This window comes from Phaseolus vulgaris, chromosome 10 (genome assembly GCF_000499845.2).
Source record: "Phaseolus vulgaris cultivar G19833 chromosome 10, P. vulgaris v2.0, whole genome shotgun sequence".
Lineage (NCBI taxonomy): Eukaryota > Viridiplantae > Streptophyta > Magnoliopsida > Fabales > Fabaceae > Phaseolus > Phaseolus vulgaris.
In genome coordinates this window covers 29,940,058-29,961,472 of record NC_023750.2, presented here as the reverse complement: position 1 = coordinate 29,961,472, position 21,415 = coordinate 29,940,058, and the positions used below count along the sequence as shown (strand labels likewise).

The 21,415-nt window shown below is 44.2% G+C and overlaps 1 protein-coding gene across 1 annotated transcript; it reads left to right on the top strand.

Moving 5' to 3' along the window:
* The first annotated feature begins 7,249 nt into the window (after positions 1-7,249).
* LOC137817874 (uncharacterized) lies at positions 7,250-7,789 on the top strand. The gene has a single exon (XM_068621100.1). It carries the CDS (start codon positions 7,250-7,252, stop codon positions 7,787-7,789), a length of 540 nt encoding a protein of 179 aa, XP_068477201.1.
* The last annotated feature ends 13,626 nt before the right edge of the window (positions 7,790-21,415 follow it).

Below are 21,415 nucleotides of genomic sequence, written 5' to 3'. Positions count from 1 at the left end.
AAATAGGGGGCTAGAGGTACAACCCTAGTGTGCCAAATTGAGAGGAAAACACCATTAAGTGAATTGTAACGAATTGGGAGAATTGAAGGTGCTAGAAGTATGCGTGGCTAATTCTACCCTTTGGGATTGGGAGTAATCTACTCAAACCCTTATGTATTGAGGTGATATTTAATTATGATATAATATTTTGTTCTTGATTGATTATTGGTATTGTTGTTTGTCTTTTAAATATTTGTGACATGTTTGAGGATCTTAAATCTGTCTGGGAAGTAGTTTTAGGGTTCTGACCTAAACAACAATACTTAACATATTTGAGTGTCAAGAATAGACCTGAAATGTTAATTGATATTAGCGTCTGAACTTGATTCTAAGTCGTTCTTATAATTATGCGAGGGATAAATATTTAGGGAACATTCTTAAGAATTTTATATGCGAGGAATCGATATTAATGACTTTTATACGGGCATCAATTTCAATCAAAGAACATAATGTTAACATGTTAATCAAAATACATAAGATTGAGACAAATGAAACCTAATCCCTATTTTCCAACTTGAAGCAACCAATTCTTTGTTTGTTTTCTTATTGATCATCGCCAACACAACCATTCTCAACACACTTTTGATTGTTCTGTTTTCTAATTAACAATTATTGTACATGATAATTAACTGTTCCTTGTGCGATCGATATCCGTCCTTAGGGACAAATTATTACTTCTGACAACACGGTGCACTTGCTGTAGAAAGTCATCAATTCTCTTTTATGGTGTAATAAAAAAAAATAAACAACCACAACTGTCAATTCATCAGTAAAATTCTCAAAATTATTTAAGGTTTGCACACTCACTAGGTTTAATTGGTCTCATTCCTTTTTGTTTTGTCATTCTCTATCCTAATCAATCATCCAGTTAAATTTTCATGTATCACAATTTCAACTACATTTGAATAGGGATTCAATCATATTTTATTTTCTAACCTGTGTCTAATTCATCTCACTATTTAATACTTAAACACATTTTTTTTCCACAATTTTATATTAATATTCTAGTTCTTTTTTATTTAAGAAAAATAAAATTAGAAAACTACTCAACAAATAAATTAAAACTGAAATTTATTCAAGGAAAATAATTCAAGACATAAAATAACCAAATAAATAAATAACAAAAAAGAGCTGAAAATAAAATAAAAATAGAAAGATAAAACCATATTTTTGCCCAATCGTTTCTTCCTAAGTGTTTGAATTAATGACTTAAACAAGAGAGGGGGGGGGGGGGGGGGGGGGGAATTGTTTGTCAAAATATTTTCGCAAAGATTGAATAAGAATGAAGCTTTATCACAAATCACAATTTGAGTAATCAAGGAAGACAATCAAACAATGTAAAAGAATTTGTTTGCAGAATTTCAATCGGTTGAAATGTCGTTTTAACCGGTTGTTTATGGCAACAACAAAAGCAGAATTAAAACAAACAATTTGTAAGGAGTGAGAGAGAGAGAGAGATTACTCAACCAATTTATACTGGTTCACTCAACCTTGAGCTACATCCAGTTCCCAGAACAACCACTGGGTTCCACTAGTAACCAATCACAAATTACAACACACACAAACACAAAAAGGTGATCTTGATACCACAAGAACCATTCACCCTCTTTGCTACACACACCTTTAGTCAAAACACCCTCTAACTTTACACACACTTCACAAGTTTATACAAGAAAAAAATACAAGAATCATGAAAGGAACAGATCACACCTGAGTTTACAGAAATCGCAGAGCTCCTAGGATCAGACCTTGAACCAGTGCACAACTATTTAGCAATCTTGTAAGCCTTTGAATTTTTTTTCTAAAAATTAATCTCAATCTCACTGTATTTGATATCTCACTTGTTGTATTTTTGTTGTAAAAGAAAAGCCATATTTATAGATCTCAAACCTAGATGTTATAGGTAACAATTATGAGCCAAAACAGTTTTGATTCACTTGCAAAACATATTAACAGGTTTTCAAAAAGCTGTTATGAAATGTGACAATCAACCAGTTGAAATGTCCTTTTAACCGATTGAATTGGTTAGGCAGTTATTTAACCAAGTCAAAATCAGTTTTAAAACCTTCAAACAAGCTAAGTGACAAACAACCAATTATTTTGTGGTTTCAACTAGTTGTTTTTCTCTTTGCTTAGAAAAACATTTTTTCTCTTTTAAAATAGATTGAGCAAGCTTGTGCAAGGGACTAGGAATGGTCTTTACAAGAATTCTAAACACCATAGTCTAAGCCCAAACCAAAAGCAGCCCAACTTCAACCTTTACCATAGATTTGAAACATCAAAGCTCCCATGTTCTACAAGAAGTTATCCAGCTTTATGTTAAAATCTTCATCTATAGCTATAGATGATCCTGCTTCATTTGCTGGGTCTACCCCCTGAATAGTAGAACTTGTTCTCAGGCCAAAATACATAAACTGCAAACTAATCAGAAGGCATGTAGGGATTGGGTTGCCCTTGGGTTGCCCTTTAAGGAAAAAATGATTTATTTTATTTTATTTTATTTTTTTGCAAAAAAAATTCGCTTGAGCAAGATTTCTCTCGCTTGAGCGAGATTACCTGCAAGAAAAGTCCATTTTTTTCGGCGTAGAACTCGCTCAAGCGAGATGACTCCAGAGAGCACCCCACTTTTCATAACTTTCTTGCTTGAGCGAGATCGCTCCAGAGAGCACCCAACCGGTTGACTAGGTTTAATGCCTCCTCCTTCTCCTTTTGGACTACCTCTTCGAAAATCAGGCTCACGTATCCTTTTTGATGCTAGAATAAGGCTCTGTTGGGACAGAGGGCGCCCTACCTGTTGATTACACTTCGATGATCAAGTCAGTTAGGGTTCACCAAAAGTAACCAGTTTTCAATCTAGTGTGCAAAAATAGTGTACCTTCCTCTGGGTCTTAGGCCCCTTTTATAACCGCACATGCAACATGCAACTACTCTCCCTGGAGATAAGCAAATCTTAACTGAAAAATAATCATGTTAGCTTTTATTTCTAACAGAAAACCATATGCAATAGGCACTAACACTCCTTCGGTGCTATCCGCTAGCCCACTTTCCGTTATCGATGCATCTCCCTATCTATTTAGGGTTACTAGCAACTAGCCACGTGCAAAAAACATGCAACAAAAAAAATATTGCCACGTAATAATAACAATTACCCAATAATATCAAATATAAATGTACTAGCCATGACCTTGGTCATCGACACTATAGAAAGACATCGGACATCGGTGGTCTGATGGAAATGGTGGGTCACGTAAGCTGGGCCCCACAAATAGTATGAGTTAACATGAGTTAACACCCAGATACCAAAAATGACCTAAGTCTCGAGAGGATCATGCATGGGGTGTGTATGTTACATTTAGGTATGACACAAGCAAGTGTTCCTTGGAAGTGCTAAGGCCCATTAGGGTTAGGGTTTCCAGGGAAAGACTGCATGCATGGCACGTGAATACTTAGGGTACCCACAGAACAAATGATGTTGTAGCACTGGTACGTGAGTAGGTACCTTGGTGGCTACGTTGTTAGGTCTATGCGCTCCAGAAAAGGGAAGTCCTATGCGTCAGATTACGCTAAGATTGTGTAATAGCGGCGCAAGGACATTCTCCCAAAAATTCTAAGCCCACTAACAGACGTGGGAACATCACAGAAGTAACCCTAGATACAACCTATAAAAAGGAGGGGTAAGAACCCTAGCAAGGTACACCATTTCTAAGATTGAAACTGCTTCATACACATTATTATTTCTTTAACCCTTATTGACTTGAGCGTCGGAGTGCAAACGGCCGTAAGGGCGCCCTTTGTCTTTACAGGAAAACGTTCTTCAACCCAAGGAAGTTCGATTGAAGGAGGAGACAGGCAGAGCCTACGACTGCTGTTAGAGTCAACCAACAACCAAGTCAACCGGTGAGAACATTTGGCAGCCACCGTGGGTCCCGATAAAAATAGGTCTCATTCACAATCGTGTTGAGAGCCACCAGCAACATGAGGAGCACGAGGCAAGGATTTGCTGCGCCCTCAGGAGGGGACAACGTCATCATGCAACAACTCATGGAGAGCATACGTGCCCTTTAGAAGGCGGTAGCAGCGTCCAGAGTCGACCATGCTCACTTCCAGGTTGATCTGACCACATCGCAAACGAACAATGAAGAGTTGCGCAAAACCAATGAGGAACTGCGCTGGAATTTGCAGAACGTAGGAGAGTGAACTGTGGATGAGCGAGCCCCGCCCCTACTAGTTAGGGCTCACTCCATGTCGTTATCTCAGGTGATCATGGACACTGTGATACCAACCATGTCTGTGGGTGCGAAGGTCACCTTCACAGGTGTAGAGGACCCAGAGGCGCATATCACAGCGTTCCACACCCAGATGATGCTTTCAGGGGGCTCCGACGTTGTGTACTGTAAGCTATTCATGAGCATGTTGGCAGGCGTAGCGTTGGACTGGTTAGTCAGTCTCCCTAACGAACACATTACTTCATTCAACCAATTCTCAACACTGTTCAGAGAACAGTACATTGTCAACCGGACTCCCCCTCCAATCTCTTACGATTTCTTTGACGTAAGGCAATACCAGGGAAAGTCATTGAAAGAGTTCTTGAACAGGTTTGGAGTACAAGTGGTGAAACTACACACCAAGGAGGAAGCCATGACGGTGCACGCCTTCACCAAACGGGTGCTGCCAGAACCCTTCAGCGACTCGCTGATAAGATGTTGCCCAAAGACGTTTTGTGAGATCAGGCGTCGGGCTGTGGCACACATCGTCGTAAAGGATCTGATCACAGAAAAACGCGGGAGTATTGGCCCTGTCTGACCTCGGGGAACAAGTCATCCTCAGCCCCTGAGGGTACATGAGGCCACAACGAAGAAGAAGGCCCCAGGAGCACAACCGTCGTACGAAGCAAGGAAGCCCCAAACCAGGGCACGCACGAGAGAGAACACCCCACCCAGACACAATTTCCGGGTGGACCTTAAGGAGCTGATCGCCATCCCCGATGTGGCCAGCAGACTAAAGCCCCCGCCGAAGACCGATAAGAGGCTGGGCCCCAGTAAAAGCGCTTGGTGCGAGTTCCACCAAGCCATTGGCCATAACCTACGTAGCTGTCTGCCATTGGGATTCTAGTTGGATGAACTGGTAAGAGGCGGTTTCTTGAAAGACTACCTAGAAGAGCCATAGGGGGCCTTGACCACAGCAGTCCCAACAGGAGATCAGGGGCACGAGGTGTCCATTCATGGAGAAATCAACACTATCGTTGGAGGATTCTCTGGAGTAGGGTGTACTGCTTCCCAGCGTAAGAAGTATGCCATAGGAGTGATGACAGTGGAAGGGCAGAGGGCGGACCAGATGCCCGAGCCCGACCTCGTCTTCACCAGAACTGACTTGCAGGATGTAGTCTCATATGACAATGATCCCGTGGTGATCTCAGTGGTGATAATAGGCAAAAAGGTGCACCGCGTCCTAGTAGATCAAGGAAGCTCGGCCGACGTGATGTTTTGGTCAACCTTCAACAAGCTGCAGTTGTCTCCTAACCAGTTGATGCCTTACGTTGGCTGCCTGTATGGTTTCGTAGGAGACCAGGTGGAAGTGCGGGGGCACATAGAGTTGAGGACAACCTTCACTGACAGTGCAGCGTCCCACACTGCCAACATCAGGTATCTTATCGCTAATGCTCCTTCAGCCTATAACATTCTTTTGGGCAGACCTGCTTTGAGCAGAATTGGAGCAGTGGCCTGTCAAGGCATATGAAGATGAAATTGCCTTCCCTTGAAGGAGCTGTGATCACCATGAAGTCTCATTAGAAGGAGGCCAAAAGGTTCTTTGAGAACAGCCTCAAGACAAAGAGAGGATTGTGCTCAGTCACCACCCAACCTCCAAGGGAAGAAGGGGTCACCCGTCTCGAGATCGCCTGGGAGCAACGACCCGAGCCTATAGAAGAGGTTCTGAAGAGGGAGATCAGGGGTAAGAAGTTCAAGCTTGGCAAGTCTTTGGGCCAAGAAGCACAGGACCAGATTGTTGAGGTCATAGTGCGACACATGGATGCTTTCACATGGTCAGCCTCAGACATGGCCAACATCGACCCCGATTTCCTGTGCCATCGCCTCACCATGGACCCAAAGGTCTGACCTATCTGCCATAGACGAAGAAAGTTTAACGATGATAGGCGACAAGTCATCAGAGAAGAGACTCAAAAGCTGTTGAGTGTTGGCCATATCAGGGAGATCCAATACCTAGAGTGGCTGGCGAATGTACTGTTGGTCAAGAAGGTCAGCGGGAAGTGGAGGATGTGCGTGGATTTAACAAATCTTAACAAAGCCTGCCCGAAGCACTCCTACCCATTGCCCAGTATCGACGCCCTGGTAGACAGCGCCTCAGGGTGTAGACTCCTTAGCTTCTTGGATGCTTTCTCGGGGTACAACCAGATCCGCATGCATCTCAGGGATGAATGCAAGACGACATTCATTATGAAGCTCTCCTGCTACTATTACAAAGTGATGCCCTTCAAGCTAAAAAATGCAGGGGCGACTTACCAGCGGCTGATGGACAGAGTACTTGCGCCCATGATAGGGCGAAACGTCCAGGCGTACGTGGACGACATGGTGGTCACCTCCCAGGTGAAAGACCAACACGTCTGATTTAGAGGAAAGATTTACTACAATAGCTAAATACAGGCTGAAGTTGAACCCTGAAAAGTGTGTGTTAGGGGTAGAGGCAGACAAATTCTTAGGTTTCCTACTCACCGAGCGTGGGATAAAGGTGAACCCTGAGAAATGCATTGCAATCATAGTTATACGTAGCCCGATCTCAATGAAGGAAGTGCAGCAGTTGACAGGGCGGATGGCCGCTCTGTCCAGATTCGTGTCAGTAGGGGGAGATAAGGGGCATCCCTATTTCCAATGCCTTAAGAGAAACAACAGGTTCATCTGGACCAAGGAGTGTGAGGAGTCGTTCCTCAAGTTGAAGGAGTACTTGACCAACCCCCCAGTATTGTGCAAGCCACTGCCTGACACCCCGCTTCGATTGTACTTCGCAGTCACAGATCGGGCGATCAGTTCGGTTCTGGTCCAAGAGCAGGACCAGGTACAAAGACCAATATACTTTAGTGAGTAAAGTGGTGCAAGGGCCTAAGGTAAGGTACCAGGCCATAGAGAAGGCAACTTTGGCAGTAGTCTTTTCAGTGCGAAGACTTTGCCACTACTTCTAGAGCTTCACAGTGATCGTAATGACAGACCTGCCCATTCGTAAGGTCTTACAGAAGCCTGATGTGGTAGGACGAATGGTGCGCTGGGCGGTGGAACTATCAGAGTTCGATGTGCAGTACGAACCTAGAGGCCCTATCAAAGGCCATGTTTATGTTGACTTTGTGGTAGAACTCTCCTCATTAGCCACGCACCATGAAGGAGCAAATTTCAGGTGGGTCCTCTCCGTAGATGGGTCCTCTAACCAACATGGGAGTGAGGCTGGTGTCATCTTGGAAGGACCAAACGGGTTGCTGATCGAGGAAGCCTTGCGGTTTGCTTTCACGGGAAGCAATAACCAGGCGGAGTATGATGCCCTCATAGCTGGAATGCTGCTAGCTAAGGAGATGGGGGTGAAAAGTTTGATAGCGAAGAGTGACTCCCTGTTAGTAACGGGGCAGGTTACAGGAGAGTACCAAACCAAAGACCCCCAGATGGTCGCATATCGACAGTATGTTCAGATTTTGAAGGAGACTTTCGCGGTGTTCGAGTTAGTACATGTCCCTCGAGAGCAGAATGCCTGAGCTGACTTGCTAGCAAAGCTCACCAGTTCAGACAAGGGGGGTAGACAAAGGACAGTCATACAGGAGACCCTGAGGACACCTCGAACCACCACAGACGACATAGCGAAAGTCCAGTAGATAAGCACCTTAGAAGGTGTTAAGAGAAGTCACCGCTCATTGGCTCAGGAAACCCTGAAGGCGCCCAAAATAAGCAGGTACGCGTTACTAGGGGAATAGTCGATGCGAGTTATCCTAGTGGAAGGAGGCGCAACCTAGATAACGCCCTACCAACGCTACTTGGCTGACGGGATACTCCCGCTGGAACCCACAGAGGCCAGAATAGTTAAGAAGAATTCGAGCAAATACACCCTGATCGACGGGAATTTGTTCAGACATGGTTTCACTCCCCCACCTTGATATGTGTAAGTGGTGAGCAGTGCACACCCATTATGGCAGAACTTCACGAAGGGATATGCAGGAGTCACATCGGTGGTTAAGCTCTCTCATCGAAGGTTTTTTGCGCATGATATTACTGGCCAACCATGAGGGAAGACTGCACGAGGTATGCACAGCGGTGCAAGCAACAAGCTGACTGGCCCCCAGAAGAGTTGAGATCGATCTATAGCCCATGGTCGTTTCATATATGGGGAATCGACATTTTGGGGCCATTTCTTTTAGTAATGCGACAGATGAAGTACCTTGTGGTTGCCATTGAGTACTTCACAAAGTGGATAGAAGCTGAGCCAATAGCGCAGATCACAACCCACAAGGTACAACAATTTGTGTGGAAGAATATAGTATGCCGCTTTAGAGTCCCAAAACGGTTGGTGTTCGATAATGGCTCCAGTTTGCTAGCCAACAGTTGGGCAAGCTGCGCACAGAGCTGGGGATAAAGCAGGTGTTCGCATCAGTCGAACACCCCCAGACAAATGGACAGGTCGAGTCTGTTAACAGAGTTCTGCTCAGGGGTCTAAAGAGAAGGCTAGAGAAAGCCAAGGGGACCTGGGCATAAAAGGTTCCAAGAATTGTGTGGGCTTACCACACCACTCCCCAGTCCACTACCAAAGAGACACCCTTTAGCTTGGTGTTTGGTTCGGATGCGATGATTCCTATAGAAATCCAGGAGAGCTCACCACGTTTTCAGAACTTTGTGGTTGAAGAATCCAACGAAGAGAGAAAGGTGAACCTAGATCTCTTGGATAAAGTCAGGGAAGAAGCGAGGATCAAGGCAAAAGCCTTGAAGAGAAAGGTCGAGTACAGGTACAGCTCCAAGTTGAGACCTCGGCAGCTCCAGATCGCCGACATGGTGATGCGGAAAGCCCACCCATACCAATTAGAAAACAAGTTGTCTCCCAAGTGGACTGATGTCTTCCGCGTGACAGAGGCCCTTGGGAATGGAGCATACAAGCTTGATACTTTAGAAGGTGGAGCAATCCCTCGTACGTGGAACGCAACCAACCTTAAGTTTTATTTCAGTTAAGATTATTGCATTGTACACAAGTTTAGGGGACACTTTTTTTTCCCTTATAAGGGGTTTTTAATGAGGTCACCCAATAAAATTTCAGTTATTCAATTAAAGAGAAATATTTTGTACAATGCAGTTAATGAATCTCTCCCTGGGGTTAGAAACCTCAAGATTGGGAATAATATGGTTCTTCGTGAGCCTCCCTCTCAAGTAAGAACACCAAGGTCTAGAACAGTATGGTTCAACAGTTAAAATCCTCCCCTACCTTTGTACAGTTAGGGCGAGGTCAGTAAAACAAACCTCTCCCTTGGTTTGATACGCCAAGATTGGGAATAGTATGGTTCTTCGTGAGCCTCCCTCTTGTGTGAGTTCACAAAAGCTGAGAACAATATGGTTTAACAGTTAAAATCCTCCCCTACCTTTGTACAGTTAGGGCAAGGTCAGTAAAATGAACCTCTCCCTTGGTTTGATACGCCAAGATTGGGAATAGTATGGTTCTTTGTGAGCCTCCCTCTTGTGTGAGTTCACCAAGGCTGAGAATAGTATGGTTCACCAGAGAAACCCTCCCTTGCCTCTATACGGCAAGGACGAGGTCAGTAAAACGAGCATCTCCCTTGGGTTAGAAACACCAAGACTGGGAATAACATGGTTCTTAGTGAGCCTCCCTCTTGTGTGGGAACGCCAAGGTCGAGAACAAAACAGTTGCCAGTAAAAATCCTCCCTTTCTCTATACAGCTAGGGAAATGACAGAAAGAAGGACCTCTTCCTTGTATTGTAAGGCAAGGTTGGTATGGGTTCCAGTTATACGTCTCCCTTATCCCTGTGTGGAAAGGTTGAAGTCCAGTTAAGTAAAGATCTCCCTCGTCTTGTAAGACAAGGCAAAGAGCAGTGCGGTTCCCAGCCAGAGGTCTCCCTTGTCTTGTAAGACAGGGTTGAGTGTGGCGCGATACCTAGTTGAAGATCTCCCTTGACCTTATGAGTCAAGGCTGAAGAGCAGCATCTCCTTTACCTTTGTTTGGCAAAGGATAGGGCGAAGTAAGAGCTTGGGTAAGCATTGCCTCTACCCTGAGACAACAAGACTAAAGTCAACAGGCGGTAAGGAAGCATGCTACCTAAGACAAAATGACCCTAAAGGCGTTGATTAAACGTTCTACCTAACCCTAAAAGACGTTATTAGTCTAAGCAAGTCAGGCGAAAAAGTTAACAACGACAAAGGGAACAAGATAAGATAGAAAGCAGATTTCATAAATACAAGTAATGTATATGTACAAGTTATCAAAATGTTCATCAAGCAGTTAAATTACAGCAAGAAGGGAATCAATCCTTGGCATTGACCAACTTCGCATCAACGATCTTCTTTGATAAGCCGGTTTGGGAAAGATCCACCCAGGATGCGCGTAGACAATCTGGGCCATGGCATCCTCAAACCCAACCGCATAAGAATTAGAAGCATCATTGGTGAACTCCTCCTTGGTTTGATTAAAGAGTTCGTCCTTACGGATTAACTCTCCCTCCAGCTGGCCAAGACGTACTTCCTGCTGAGTTGCCCTTTCCTCCAGTTTGGCCATCTTAGCCTACGACTCCTCAACCTTCTCTTGCAAGTTGGTGACCTTATTTCGGAGAGACCAGACCTTTGCATGATCACTCAGGGTCTCCTGGGACTTCTCAAACAAGAGCCTCTTGGTCTTCTTGTCGGTTTGGCGAAGGTTTGACACCTCCAAATATAGTGCGGTTTCGCGTTGTGTGAGCTTCTTGATCTAGAGGATGTCTCGACTTGTTGCCGCCCTTAGCTCCTGCATCTCTGTCTGAAATTCTTGCACCTTGGTGAGGGCAAGGCTGGACATGACGAGGAACTCCCCAAGGCCCTTGGCTTCACACCCTGGCAAGGGGTCTTCGCCTAGGCTCTCCATCATCTCCTGGTCTTGGAAGGATTGAAGGGTCTGTTGGAGGAAGGCAGGCAGTTCTGCAGCAGGAGGGGCGTCAGAGTCACCTCTAGGGGCACTCTCCCCCCCGCCTTCGTGTACCACCATGTCATGAGGAGAAGAGGCGCTTGGAGGGTTTTCTTTGAAGGAGGGGGCGCGGTCATCTGAGGCTGAGTGCGCTGGGACCGCGACATCAATACCCCTTTTCCTCTTGAAGATGAGGCCAGAGCAGGAGTTCTCATCCTCAGAGGCAGTGGCCTCAACTACCCCCTCCTGCCTAAGATCCATAGGGGCTGGAGCAAAAGGGCTTGGGGCAGAAATAGGCGCTGGAGGCGCATCAACAGGGGACGAAGCATCGACATCAGGAGGGCTACCTTAGCCAACAACCTCCTCTTTTCCGCGTTATGCACCATGTCTGTATGAGAAACAAACAAGGCATATAAGAAAGTGAACCAACATAGCATGCAAATAAAGACAAGTAAAGGCAGAGGGAAGAGAAGGCAAGTACCAATATAAGACTTGAGAGGCTTGGGGACGTACTCAAGCTTGATCAATTCAGCGGTGCTGAACACCATGCCCAAGTTGGAAAGAAACTTGCACACCTCACAGTCGGGTGGGGACAAGTCCTCGAGGCTCCTAGGCTTCTTGAGCCCTGGCTTCTCCACCAGTAGAGTGGGAACCCATCCAGCAGGGTGGGATCAAACATGCTGCACCCAATCTTGAAGAACTTCCTCTTGAAGCCCTTGTAAGACTGTTGAAAGTGAGTTAGAAGAACTCTCCCAGCGACTCTATTGAAGCTCATCCACAACATCTTTCCAGGATTTTTTTGCTTCAAAGAAGTACAAGAACACATCCACCGATGGCGTATGGACAAAGTGGCTGCAGAGGATGGCAAAGGCCCTGACGAAGGCCCAGTTGTTGGGATGCAGCTGGGCAGGGGCCACGTTAACTTCTATGAGGAGCGCACGCTGAAACCCCGTGAATGGGAGGCGAAGCTTGAGCTTCTTGAAGATGGTCGAGTACATGAAGAAAAAGGGTTCTTTAAGGTCTGCGCGATCGTCGATACACACGGGCTTCCCTTCCCTGCAAGGTCGAACCTTCACAAACCTATCATGCTCCCTCCCGATGATGTGGAACTTTTTGTCGGACTCGCCTTCTTTGTACGCATCCACGTCCTTAAAGGAGGTAATTTGTGAGGTTTTAGCGAGAAGGCTATTAGGGTCCCAACGATAAAGCGATTGATAATTGATGGAGGGAGGTGGGTTTGGTGTAGTTTTGGTTCTGTCCATCTCGGAAGGGAAAGCTAAGGAAGGAAAGGAGAAAAAGAAAGAAAAAGTGAAACTTTATAGAAAGAAGATGGCGCGACTCAGGAAAACCAGAAAAACAGAGACGCGAAAACGAAGAGTAGAAAACATAAAGTGCAGAAATGTAAACAGTCACAGAACAATTATAGCATGTTAGAAGCATTGAAATCATAAAGCAATGGCAAACAGGAAGTAAAAATCATACCTTTGAATAAGTTAGGGTTCAAAGGTTGGAGTATTCGAAGAAGAAGAGACAGCGTTTTGAGAGTAAGAAATGCTTGAGAAATGCTATGTAATTATACAATGAAAGGAGCGTAGGGGTTTTGAAAGGTTTAAACGTATACGAGGAAGCGCATGCGGCAACAAGCCTTAGCTGTTGATCTTGCCACGCGAACGGTGATAAAAAGTGTGGTGAGATGTCACTTCGGTGCACTGTTCACGTCCTATCACCTAGAGCCACGTAGGTCGCCACAAGTGATCACTTAAGCCTCTTCACTGAAACAAGTTACAGCTCGAGCCTGGGGGGTTTGTGTACTGGCCATGACCTTTGTCATCGGCACCAGAGAAAAACATCGGACATCAGACATCAGTGGTCTGATGGAAATGGTGAGCCACATAAGCTAGGCCCCACAAACAGTATGAGTTAACACCCAGATACCAAAAAAGACCTAAGTCACGAGAGGATCATGCATGGGGTGTGTATGGTACATTTGGGTACGGCACAAGCAAGTGTTAGGGTTAGAGTTTCCAGGGAAAGACTGCATGCATGGCATGTGAATACTTAGGGCACCCACAAAACAGATAATGCCGCAGCGCTGGTACTTGAGTAGGTACCTTGGCGGCTACGCTATTAATTCTATGCACTCCAGAAAAGGGAAGTCTTATGCGCCAGATTACGCTAAGATTGTGTAATAGCGGCGCAAGGACATTCTCCCAGGAACCCTAAGGCCACTCAAAGACGTAAAATCACAAAAGTAACCCTAGATACAACCTAAAAAAAGGGGGGTAAGAACTCTAGCAAGGTACGCCGTTTCTAAGATGAAATTGCTTCATACACATTACTGTTTCTTTAGCCCTTATTGACTTGAGCGTCGGAGTGCAAACGGCCGTAAGGGCACCCTTTGTCTTTACAGGAAAGCGTTCTTCAACCCAAGGAAGTTCGAGTGAAGGAGGAGACAGGCAAGGCCTACGGTTGCTGTTAGAGTCAACCGACGAGAACAATAAATATACGCAATAATAACAAATATTATATTTACCACCCCAAATATATCTATAAGCACGTGTAAATCGATTTATTTACGTAACGAACCTCCTGCGCACTTTGGGCCCATTCTTGAAAAAGGTCACTTACGTGAATTTTACCCAGGCCCAACAACCAAGGTGTCCCTCTGCTCTACCCAAGAACCAAGCTGTCACAGAATTGCTACCGAGAACCGAAATATGAGCAGCACACAAGCCCTCCAGGCTCGAGCTGAGCTTTGAAGTGATGTTATACTGTATGCGACCCCACACATACATGTGTCCTGGTATTACTAGTAGCAGAAACTCCATCGTTTCGAATTCTCTTTTCCTCTTAAACCTCGTCCAGAACGTTCAGTTCTAAACTTTCGAAAACTTCACACTCTCCTTACTCCTTACTCAGAGTTCTTCACGCATTTCTCAAAGCTTCTTTCCTTCCAATCACAAAAGGTGTTCCCTTCCTCAACCCCAATTATTCATCTTTTTACGATTTCATGCTCTGTCTGGGATCGTTTTCTGCTTTCATCTGTTAGTATATGTGCTTGATGTTGATCCCTCGTAGGTTGTCGCATGAATTCCGAAATGCATGTTAGGTTTTGTTCTTCTGTTCTTCTATTGTACGAATTCCTAAATTTATGCTTGCCTTGCTTGTTTCTTTGTTGAGTTGGGTCTGAGTTGCTTTTCTCTTTCTACGTGTGATTGTGTTTAGATGCAACCAGCCATGGATTATAAATCTTTGTACCCTTGGTCTCCGCCAAACCTCTTAACCGAGACCTCTTCCTATACCTCCCACGAGAAAATAGTGACCCTTAGGAAGAGTAAATGCCACTTCGGCAAAGAAGACGATTGGATTTTCTTAGACCCTTGTGAGGTAGACAAGCCCGTATGTTGTGATAAAGTCATATCCCCTAACAAACCCTTTTGCTACTTCTAGGCCACTATTTTTAAAAGAGTCCTTCTTCGCCTCCGTTTATCAATTTTGAAAAAGAGCTCTTAACCGAGCTCAACGTGGCCCCTGCCCAGCTACATCCCAAGAGCTGGGCATTCGTCCGAGCCTTCTCTATCCTCTGTGGTCAGCTCGGCATCCCACCCTCTATTGACGTGTTCCTTTACCTCTTCGAGGTGAAGAAACTAGGTCGTCAACTCTGGGTATCTGTAAGTAGTGTATCTGGAAGGGGAATCCTTACCATTTTCCAATCGTTTTACAAAAATTTCAAAGGCCATTTCCTCAAGGTCCGAGCCAATAAGAAGCATCCCGACCTTCTAGATGGGTTTTCCCTATACTGGACTTAAAAACCCAACTTCAAAGTTGCTCGACGCTTAGACGACTTAGCTCCTGCTGACTAGGAGGTTTGCAAATTTTTCTCACGCCTCCCAGTTGCCTTCAATACCGCTTAAAGAGTTATACTGGTACATTTTTTTCCTCTAACCTTAGAGAGTAAGATTTTACTTATGAAACGTAAGCGATTCTTCTTATGTCTTTTTGCATATAGAATGTTGGAACGCTTCAATAAGGAAGATCTGTTGAAACTGGCCTCAAAGGCGAAGGTGGCGAGCCAAATGCCACCGAAGGCGGTGGTAGCCCCAACTTCTTCTGAAGAAGACGAGGACACTGCCTCGGGCTTCATCTTTACTAGGAAGAGAGGGAGGAATCGTGCCATCAGCCCGGTGCCTTCTTCTTCCCAGGGCCAAACAACTTTGAACGTTGCTCCTCCTCAGCAACCCTCAAACGTGCCCCCAGCCACACCGTGTTATCTTGAAGGGGGTGCGAAGAGCTCAAGGAGGAAATGCTTATGGGATACCGACATCGACATCACTTCCTACCTGGAGGACTCCTTGCTGCGTTCTGAGGACGAGGAAAGGATGGTGGTTCACGGGGGCCACCATCTGTTGTAGGAGGCTATGAAGCAGTTTGGGCAAGCCTTGGCCACAAGTTGCTTGGCCGTGAAGAAACTGCAGAGTCAAGAAACTACCACCGAACAGGAGAAACAAGATGCTCAACAGAAGATGGCGAGCTTGAAACAAGAAGTTCAGAGCCTTCGCGCCCTTCACCAGCAAACCGAGCAGCTCTTAGTGGCTAAGACCAAAGAGGTCACTGAACAAGCAACTCACCTGGCAGAGCAGAACGACCGACTGTCCAACTTGCAATAAGAGCTTGTTCAGAAGGAAAAGTTCTTTGTTGACGAGGTCGAGGTCTATAAAGGTGAAACTGCCTAAGCTCTTTTGGTGGGATTCGAGGTTGTTGTCTAGCAAGCCTCCAACCTCCAGCCGAGCTTGGACTTCTCTCAGCTGGGACCAAGCAAAAGAGTCGTAGACGGACAAATAGTAGAAAATTAAACATGATGTAACTATGCACTTGCTGGCACTTTTGTATTTTATTTTTATTATGAACCTACCTTACTTTACTGCAATCATTTGTCGTATAACAATGCCTTAAATCTTTGCACATGCATGCCATGATTGACCTCGACTAGTTCAAGTAGCTTATGATAATGCGTACACATCTAAGTATATTAATTAATCAACTTGTCTTTAGTGCTAACTCTTCTCGTCATGGGATAACAAGAATAATTAAAGTTTAAAGAAACTAACCTTTTGTTGGACCATTCACCATAGCCTCTACAGGCTAGCGCTCAAAGTGGTATGTTTAAAGGTATCTTACCTTCAATCCAACAGGTACCGCCTTGCATGGCGCGTGCTCGGACGACTAAGCTATGCAACTGAAAATCATTCTCACAAAATGCTTGTACTCAGGTGACTGGAAAAACCTGAGTTGTCCTACACCAATCACATGATTCACCTGTGCAACTGGCTCATCCCACACAGCGTCTATACTCAGGTGTCTCTCACATGCCGAGCTAGCTCAACTCACCATGTGCCAACTGGATGGCCTCTTTATGCAACTTCACTCATCCCACAGAGCGCCTAGGCTCGGGTGATTACTCTCACACCGAGCTAGCTCGACTTACCCTATACTGGGTTAAGTGATCTATTAGTGCAACTTTACTCATCCCACAGAGCGCCTAGACTTGAATGACCACTTTCACACCGAGTTAGCCTGACTTATTCTGTGTTGGTCCGGATGAGGCATCTATGCAACTTTACTCATCCCACAGAACGCCTAGACTCGAGTGATCACTTTCACATTGAGCTAGCCTGACTTGTTTTGTGCTAGTCTGGATGAGACATCTACGTAACTTTACCCGCAATGCGACTTCACGAGGAATGTCGATTTATTTGCCAATGGTAATTAATCGCTCACACGAACCTTTCTTAGAGAACCTCTCCGAGAAAGGTCGTTGAACCATGCATCACAATCAAACGAAAAAGTAAGCAACAGTGCATCATAAATAACTTTTTATTAGGTGACCTCGTTAAAAAACCCTTTTCTAGAGAAAAAGAGCGTCACCCTTTAGTATCGTATTGTTTAACAAATATAAGATGAATTAACTGAAATAAAACTTGAGGTTAGTAGCATTCCATGTTTGAGGAATAGGTCCTCCCTCCAAGGTTTCTAACCTGTACACACCGTTGCCGAGCACTTCAACCACGCGAAACGGTCATGTCCAGTTTTGAGACAACTTATTCTCCAACTGGTAATAATGAGCTTTCCGCATCACTAAGTCAACCACCTGGAACTGCCTAAGTCTGACCTTGGGTTTTTGTTTCAACTCGACCCTTCTTTTCAGAGCCTCAAACTTAACACGTGCTTTCTCACGGACCTCATCAAATAGGTCCAAATTCATCTTCCTCCCCTCATTGGACTATTCTGCAACAAAATTCTGAAAACGAGTTGAGTTCTCCTGGATTTCTACGGGAATCATGGCCTCTGCCCCATACACCAAACTGAACGACGTTTCTTTAGTGGTGGACTGGGGCGTGGTGTGGTAAGCCCACAGAATTCGGGGCTCCACCCATGTTCCCTTGGCTTTCTCTAACCTTTTTTTCAAGCCTTTGAGCAAAACCGTGTTGGTCAATTCTACTTGGCCATTCGTCTGAGGGTGCTCCATAAAGGCAAATATCTATTTTATTCCGAGCTCCGAACATAACTTTCCTAACTGCTGACTGACGAATTGCATTTTGTTATTCAACACCACATGTCTGGGAACCCCGAAGCAGCATACTATGTGCTTCCATAAGAAGTGTTGCACCTTGTAGACAATGATCTGCGCAACTGGCTCAGCTTCAACGCTAATGCTCGGCCTCTTATATGACTCCCGCAGATGCCTTTGTGCAACTCGGTCATTACACAAATGCACTAGTCCCCACTAATGCAAATAAAGTCAGGGTGAGCATATCCATGATGAAACAGCTTGCTATCAATCAACGTGCACTTTCCAAAAATTTCTCTTTATCACTTTCGCCTCTGCAGGCTCACTGGGAAGCAATCCATCGGCTAGATAGCGCTGGTAAGGAATGATCTAGGTATCGACCGTGCTACCTTGGGAGATGGCCATTACCTCCTCCTTCAGCGCCTCGCATGCCACTACTTGGGGTACTTTCAGTGTTTCTTGGGTAAACAACTGGTGACCCCTTCCTCCCCGGGCACCTATCACCAAGACCTCCTTAGGCGGGTTCTCTTCCGCCGTTCTAGGGGGCTTCAAGGTTTCTTGGATTACCAACCTTTGTCGGTTTCCCTTTCCCGAGATGGCCACTTTGGCCAAGAGGTCGGCCCGGGAATTTTGTTCCCTTGGTACATGAACAAGTTCAAATTCAGTGAAAGCTTCTTTCAGCAACATGACGTACTTGAGATAGGTAGCCAACTACATCCTTCGCCTGATATCTGTCTGTTACCTGTTCGGTAACAAGTAATGAGTCACTCTTCACCAACAGATTCTAAGCTCTCAGCTCTTGGGATAGCAGCATCCCTGCTATCAATGCTTCATACTCGGCTTGATTGTTGCTAGCCTTAAATGCAAACTTCAAAGACTGCTCGATCAATAAGCCACTAGGTCCTTCTAGGATAACCCCGTCTCCGTTGCCCTGTTGATTGGAAGAACCATCCACTGACAAAATCCACTGGAAATCCCTGGGATCTGGGTGAGGACGCCAGACATCAATTCGACAATGAAATCAGCATATACCTGTCCTTTAATAGACCCTCTGGGTTCATAGTGGATGCCAAACTCGGACAGCTCTATTGACCACCGCACCATGAACCCTGCTATGTCAGGCTTCTATAAAACCTTACGGATGGGTAGGTCAGTCATCACTATCACAGTGAAGTTGTGAAAATAGTGTCGTAGTCTCCTAGCTGTGAATACTACCGCCAGCGCAACTGTCTCAATCTCTTTGTAACGTTCCTCAGGCCCTTGTAGCACCTTTCTAATAAAGTAAATTGGTTTCTAAATCTGGTCTTGGTCTTGCAATATCACTGAGCTAATCGTCCGGTTTATGATAGAAAAAAACAGGCAAAGAGGAATACCTGCCATCGGCTTACCGAGAACGGAAGGGTTGGCTAAATACTGCTTCAACTGCACGAAAGCTTCTTCACACTCGAAAGTCCACACAAAGCGATTGTTCTTCTTTAGGCATTGGAAATAGAAATAACCCTTGTCTCCATTGGCTGACAAACGAGAGAGATGTCATCCGTCCTGTCAGCTGTTGGACCTCTTTGACGGTGGTAGGGCTCCTTATTTCGATGATGGCGGTACACTTGTCAGGGTTAGCTTCTATGCCTCTCTCGGTTAACAGAAATCCGAGGAACTTCCTGCCTTCACCCCGAACACACATTTTTTGTGGTTCAACTTTAGGTTATACTTGGCTATGGTCGCGAATAGCTCCTCAAGATTTTTCACATGCTGCTTTTTCTCCTTGGAAGTAACGACCATATCATTTATGTACGCCTACACATTTCGCCCAAGCAAGGGGGCGAGAATCCTGTCGATCAATCCCTGGTAAGTAGCGCCAGCATTTTTTAGGCCAAAGCTAGCGAGCTTTGTCATGAAAGCAGTTTTTTTCTCATCATTGGGGTGCATCCGGATCTGATTGTACCCTGAGAAGGCATCCAAGAAACTCAGTAGTCGGCAACTCGAGGCGTTGTCCACAAAGGAATCGATGCTTTGGAGTGGGTAAGAATCTTTCATGTTGGGTTCAATAATGTCAAAGTTCAAGAGGGGGGGGGGGTGAATTGAGCTTTTAAAAATTTCAAACAGATTCAGATTTATCACACGTCAGAGAAAAATAAATCAATTTATTTGACAATGAATAGATTTATTTTTTATACTGCTTATGTAGTAAGACAGTTATATCAGTTAAGGAATTTTTGATTTTAAGCAGATTGATTGGCAAACTATAATGACATTGATTTTTAGAGAGAAACAGTGAGAGCAGAACCAGTAAACCTCAACTATTAAAGCAAGTGATAAATGTTTGATTAAAGGCTTGACAATTAATTGAACAAATTTATTTCTAATTGAACAGATTCAATTTCTGACAGATTAACAGATAAAATAGTAAACGAGTGCAGGGATGAAGAGAGATTGAACATAAAGCGATTATATTGGTTCACTCAAATGAGCTACATCCACTCTCACCTAATCCAAGGTGAAATCCACTAACAAACGAATCAAAACACTTACACAACCATTGTTCTTGAACTCTACAAGAACTTGACACACCTTGCTGAAAAACACTATTTCAGCACACACAACTCTTCAAGAAACCCTATAAAGAAGAGTCTTACAATTACACTTTACAAAGAATTAAAAGATGAAATGAATACACCTGGTATGAGAATGCAGAAATCTGTCTTAGACCGGTAGAACAGAATGCACACAATGACAACACCTCCAACCAAGCCTTAGAACCAAGCAAGAACAAGCATAGTTTTTGTTTTTGAAAAACTTTTAAAAACTCATGCTTATTCAATGAAAAAATCCCCAGTCTCTGTTGTAAAACTTGTTTTCTTAATGTTACTTTTAAGTAAAAAACAACTCTCCTTTTATAAGAAACATTTTATAACAGACTTTTAAAAAAAACAGTTAAAGTAGTTATAAAAAGAACAAATTGAAAATAAAATGAACAAATTTATTTTCGAGAGCAGTGAGAGATTTAGTAGTTGTATGAGACTTAGTCAAACACCTTGGTGCAATGATAAAAATTGTGAAAAACCTTTTAAGAAACATGCACCAGTTTTAAAAAAGAATATATTTATTTAAAGAAGAACAGATTCATTTTCAAAACGATAACTTGAACTTCTTTACAAATGAAATTTAGTCGTTTTGATAGAAAGAAGACTGAGTTAAGATAAAACATGATTTTCAAAAAACACCTAATGAAGACATCAGTTTAAAAAAGAAGCTATTCATTTAGAAAATAACAAATTCATTTTCTATGCAGTAAAGGATATTTTTACAAAACATGTGTAAAACAATTTCAGAAAACTTGTGCTTGCTCTTATCACATAGTCAAGGGTTAGGAGGTGGGTTATCCAGCAAAAAGCCCACTTTAAACAACCTATAATCTATACCTAAGACATCCTCAAAGCACATACAAACACCAAGGTAAAATACACATTTGGCTTCATCAAACACTTTGTCTTGAAGGGGCAGCAACTATCTTCAACAATCTCCCCCTGTTTGATGGAGACAAATCCCCATAGCTCAGTTGCTTTGAAAAGAGAACAACACTTGTACTGCACCAAACACCAAATTGCAAAAGTTGAAACTAAACATAGCATAAAACAGCTTTAAGGTGCAGAGCGTAACTCCCTGTA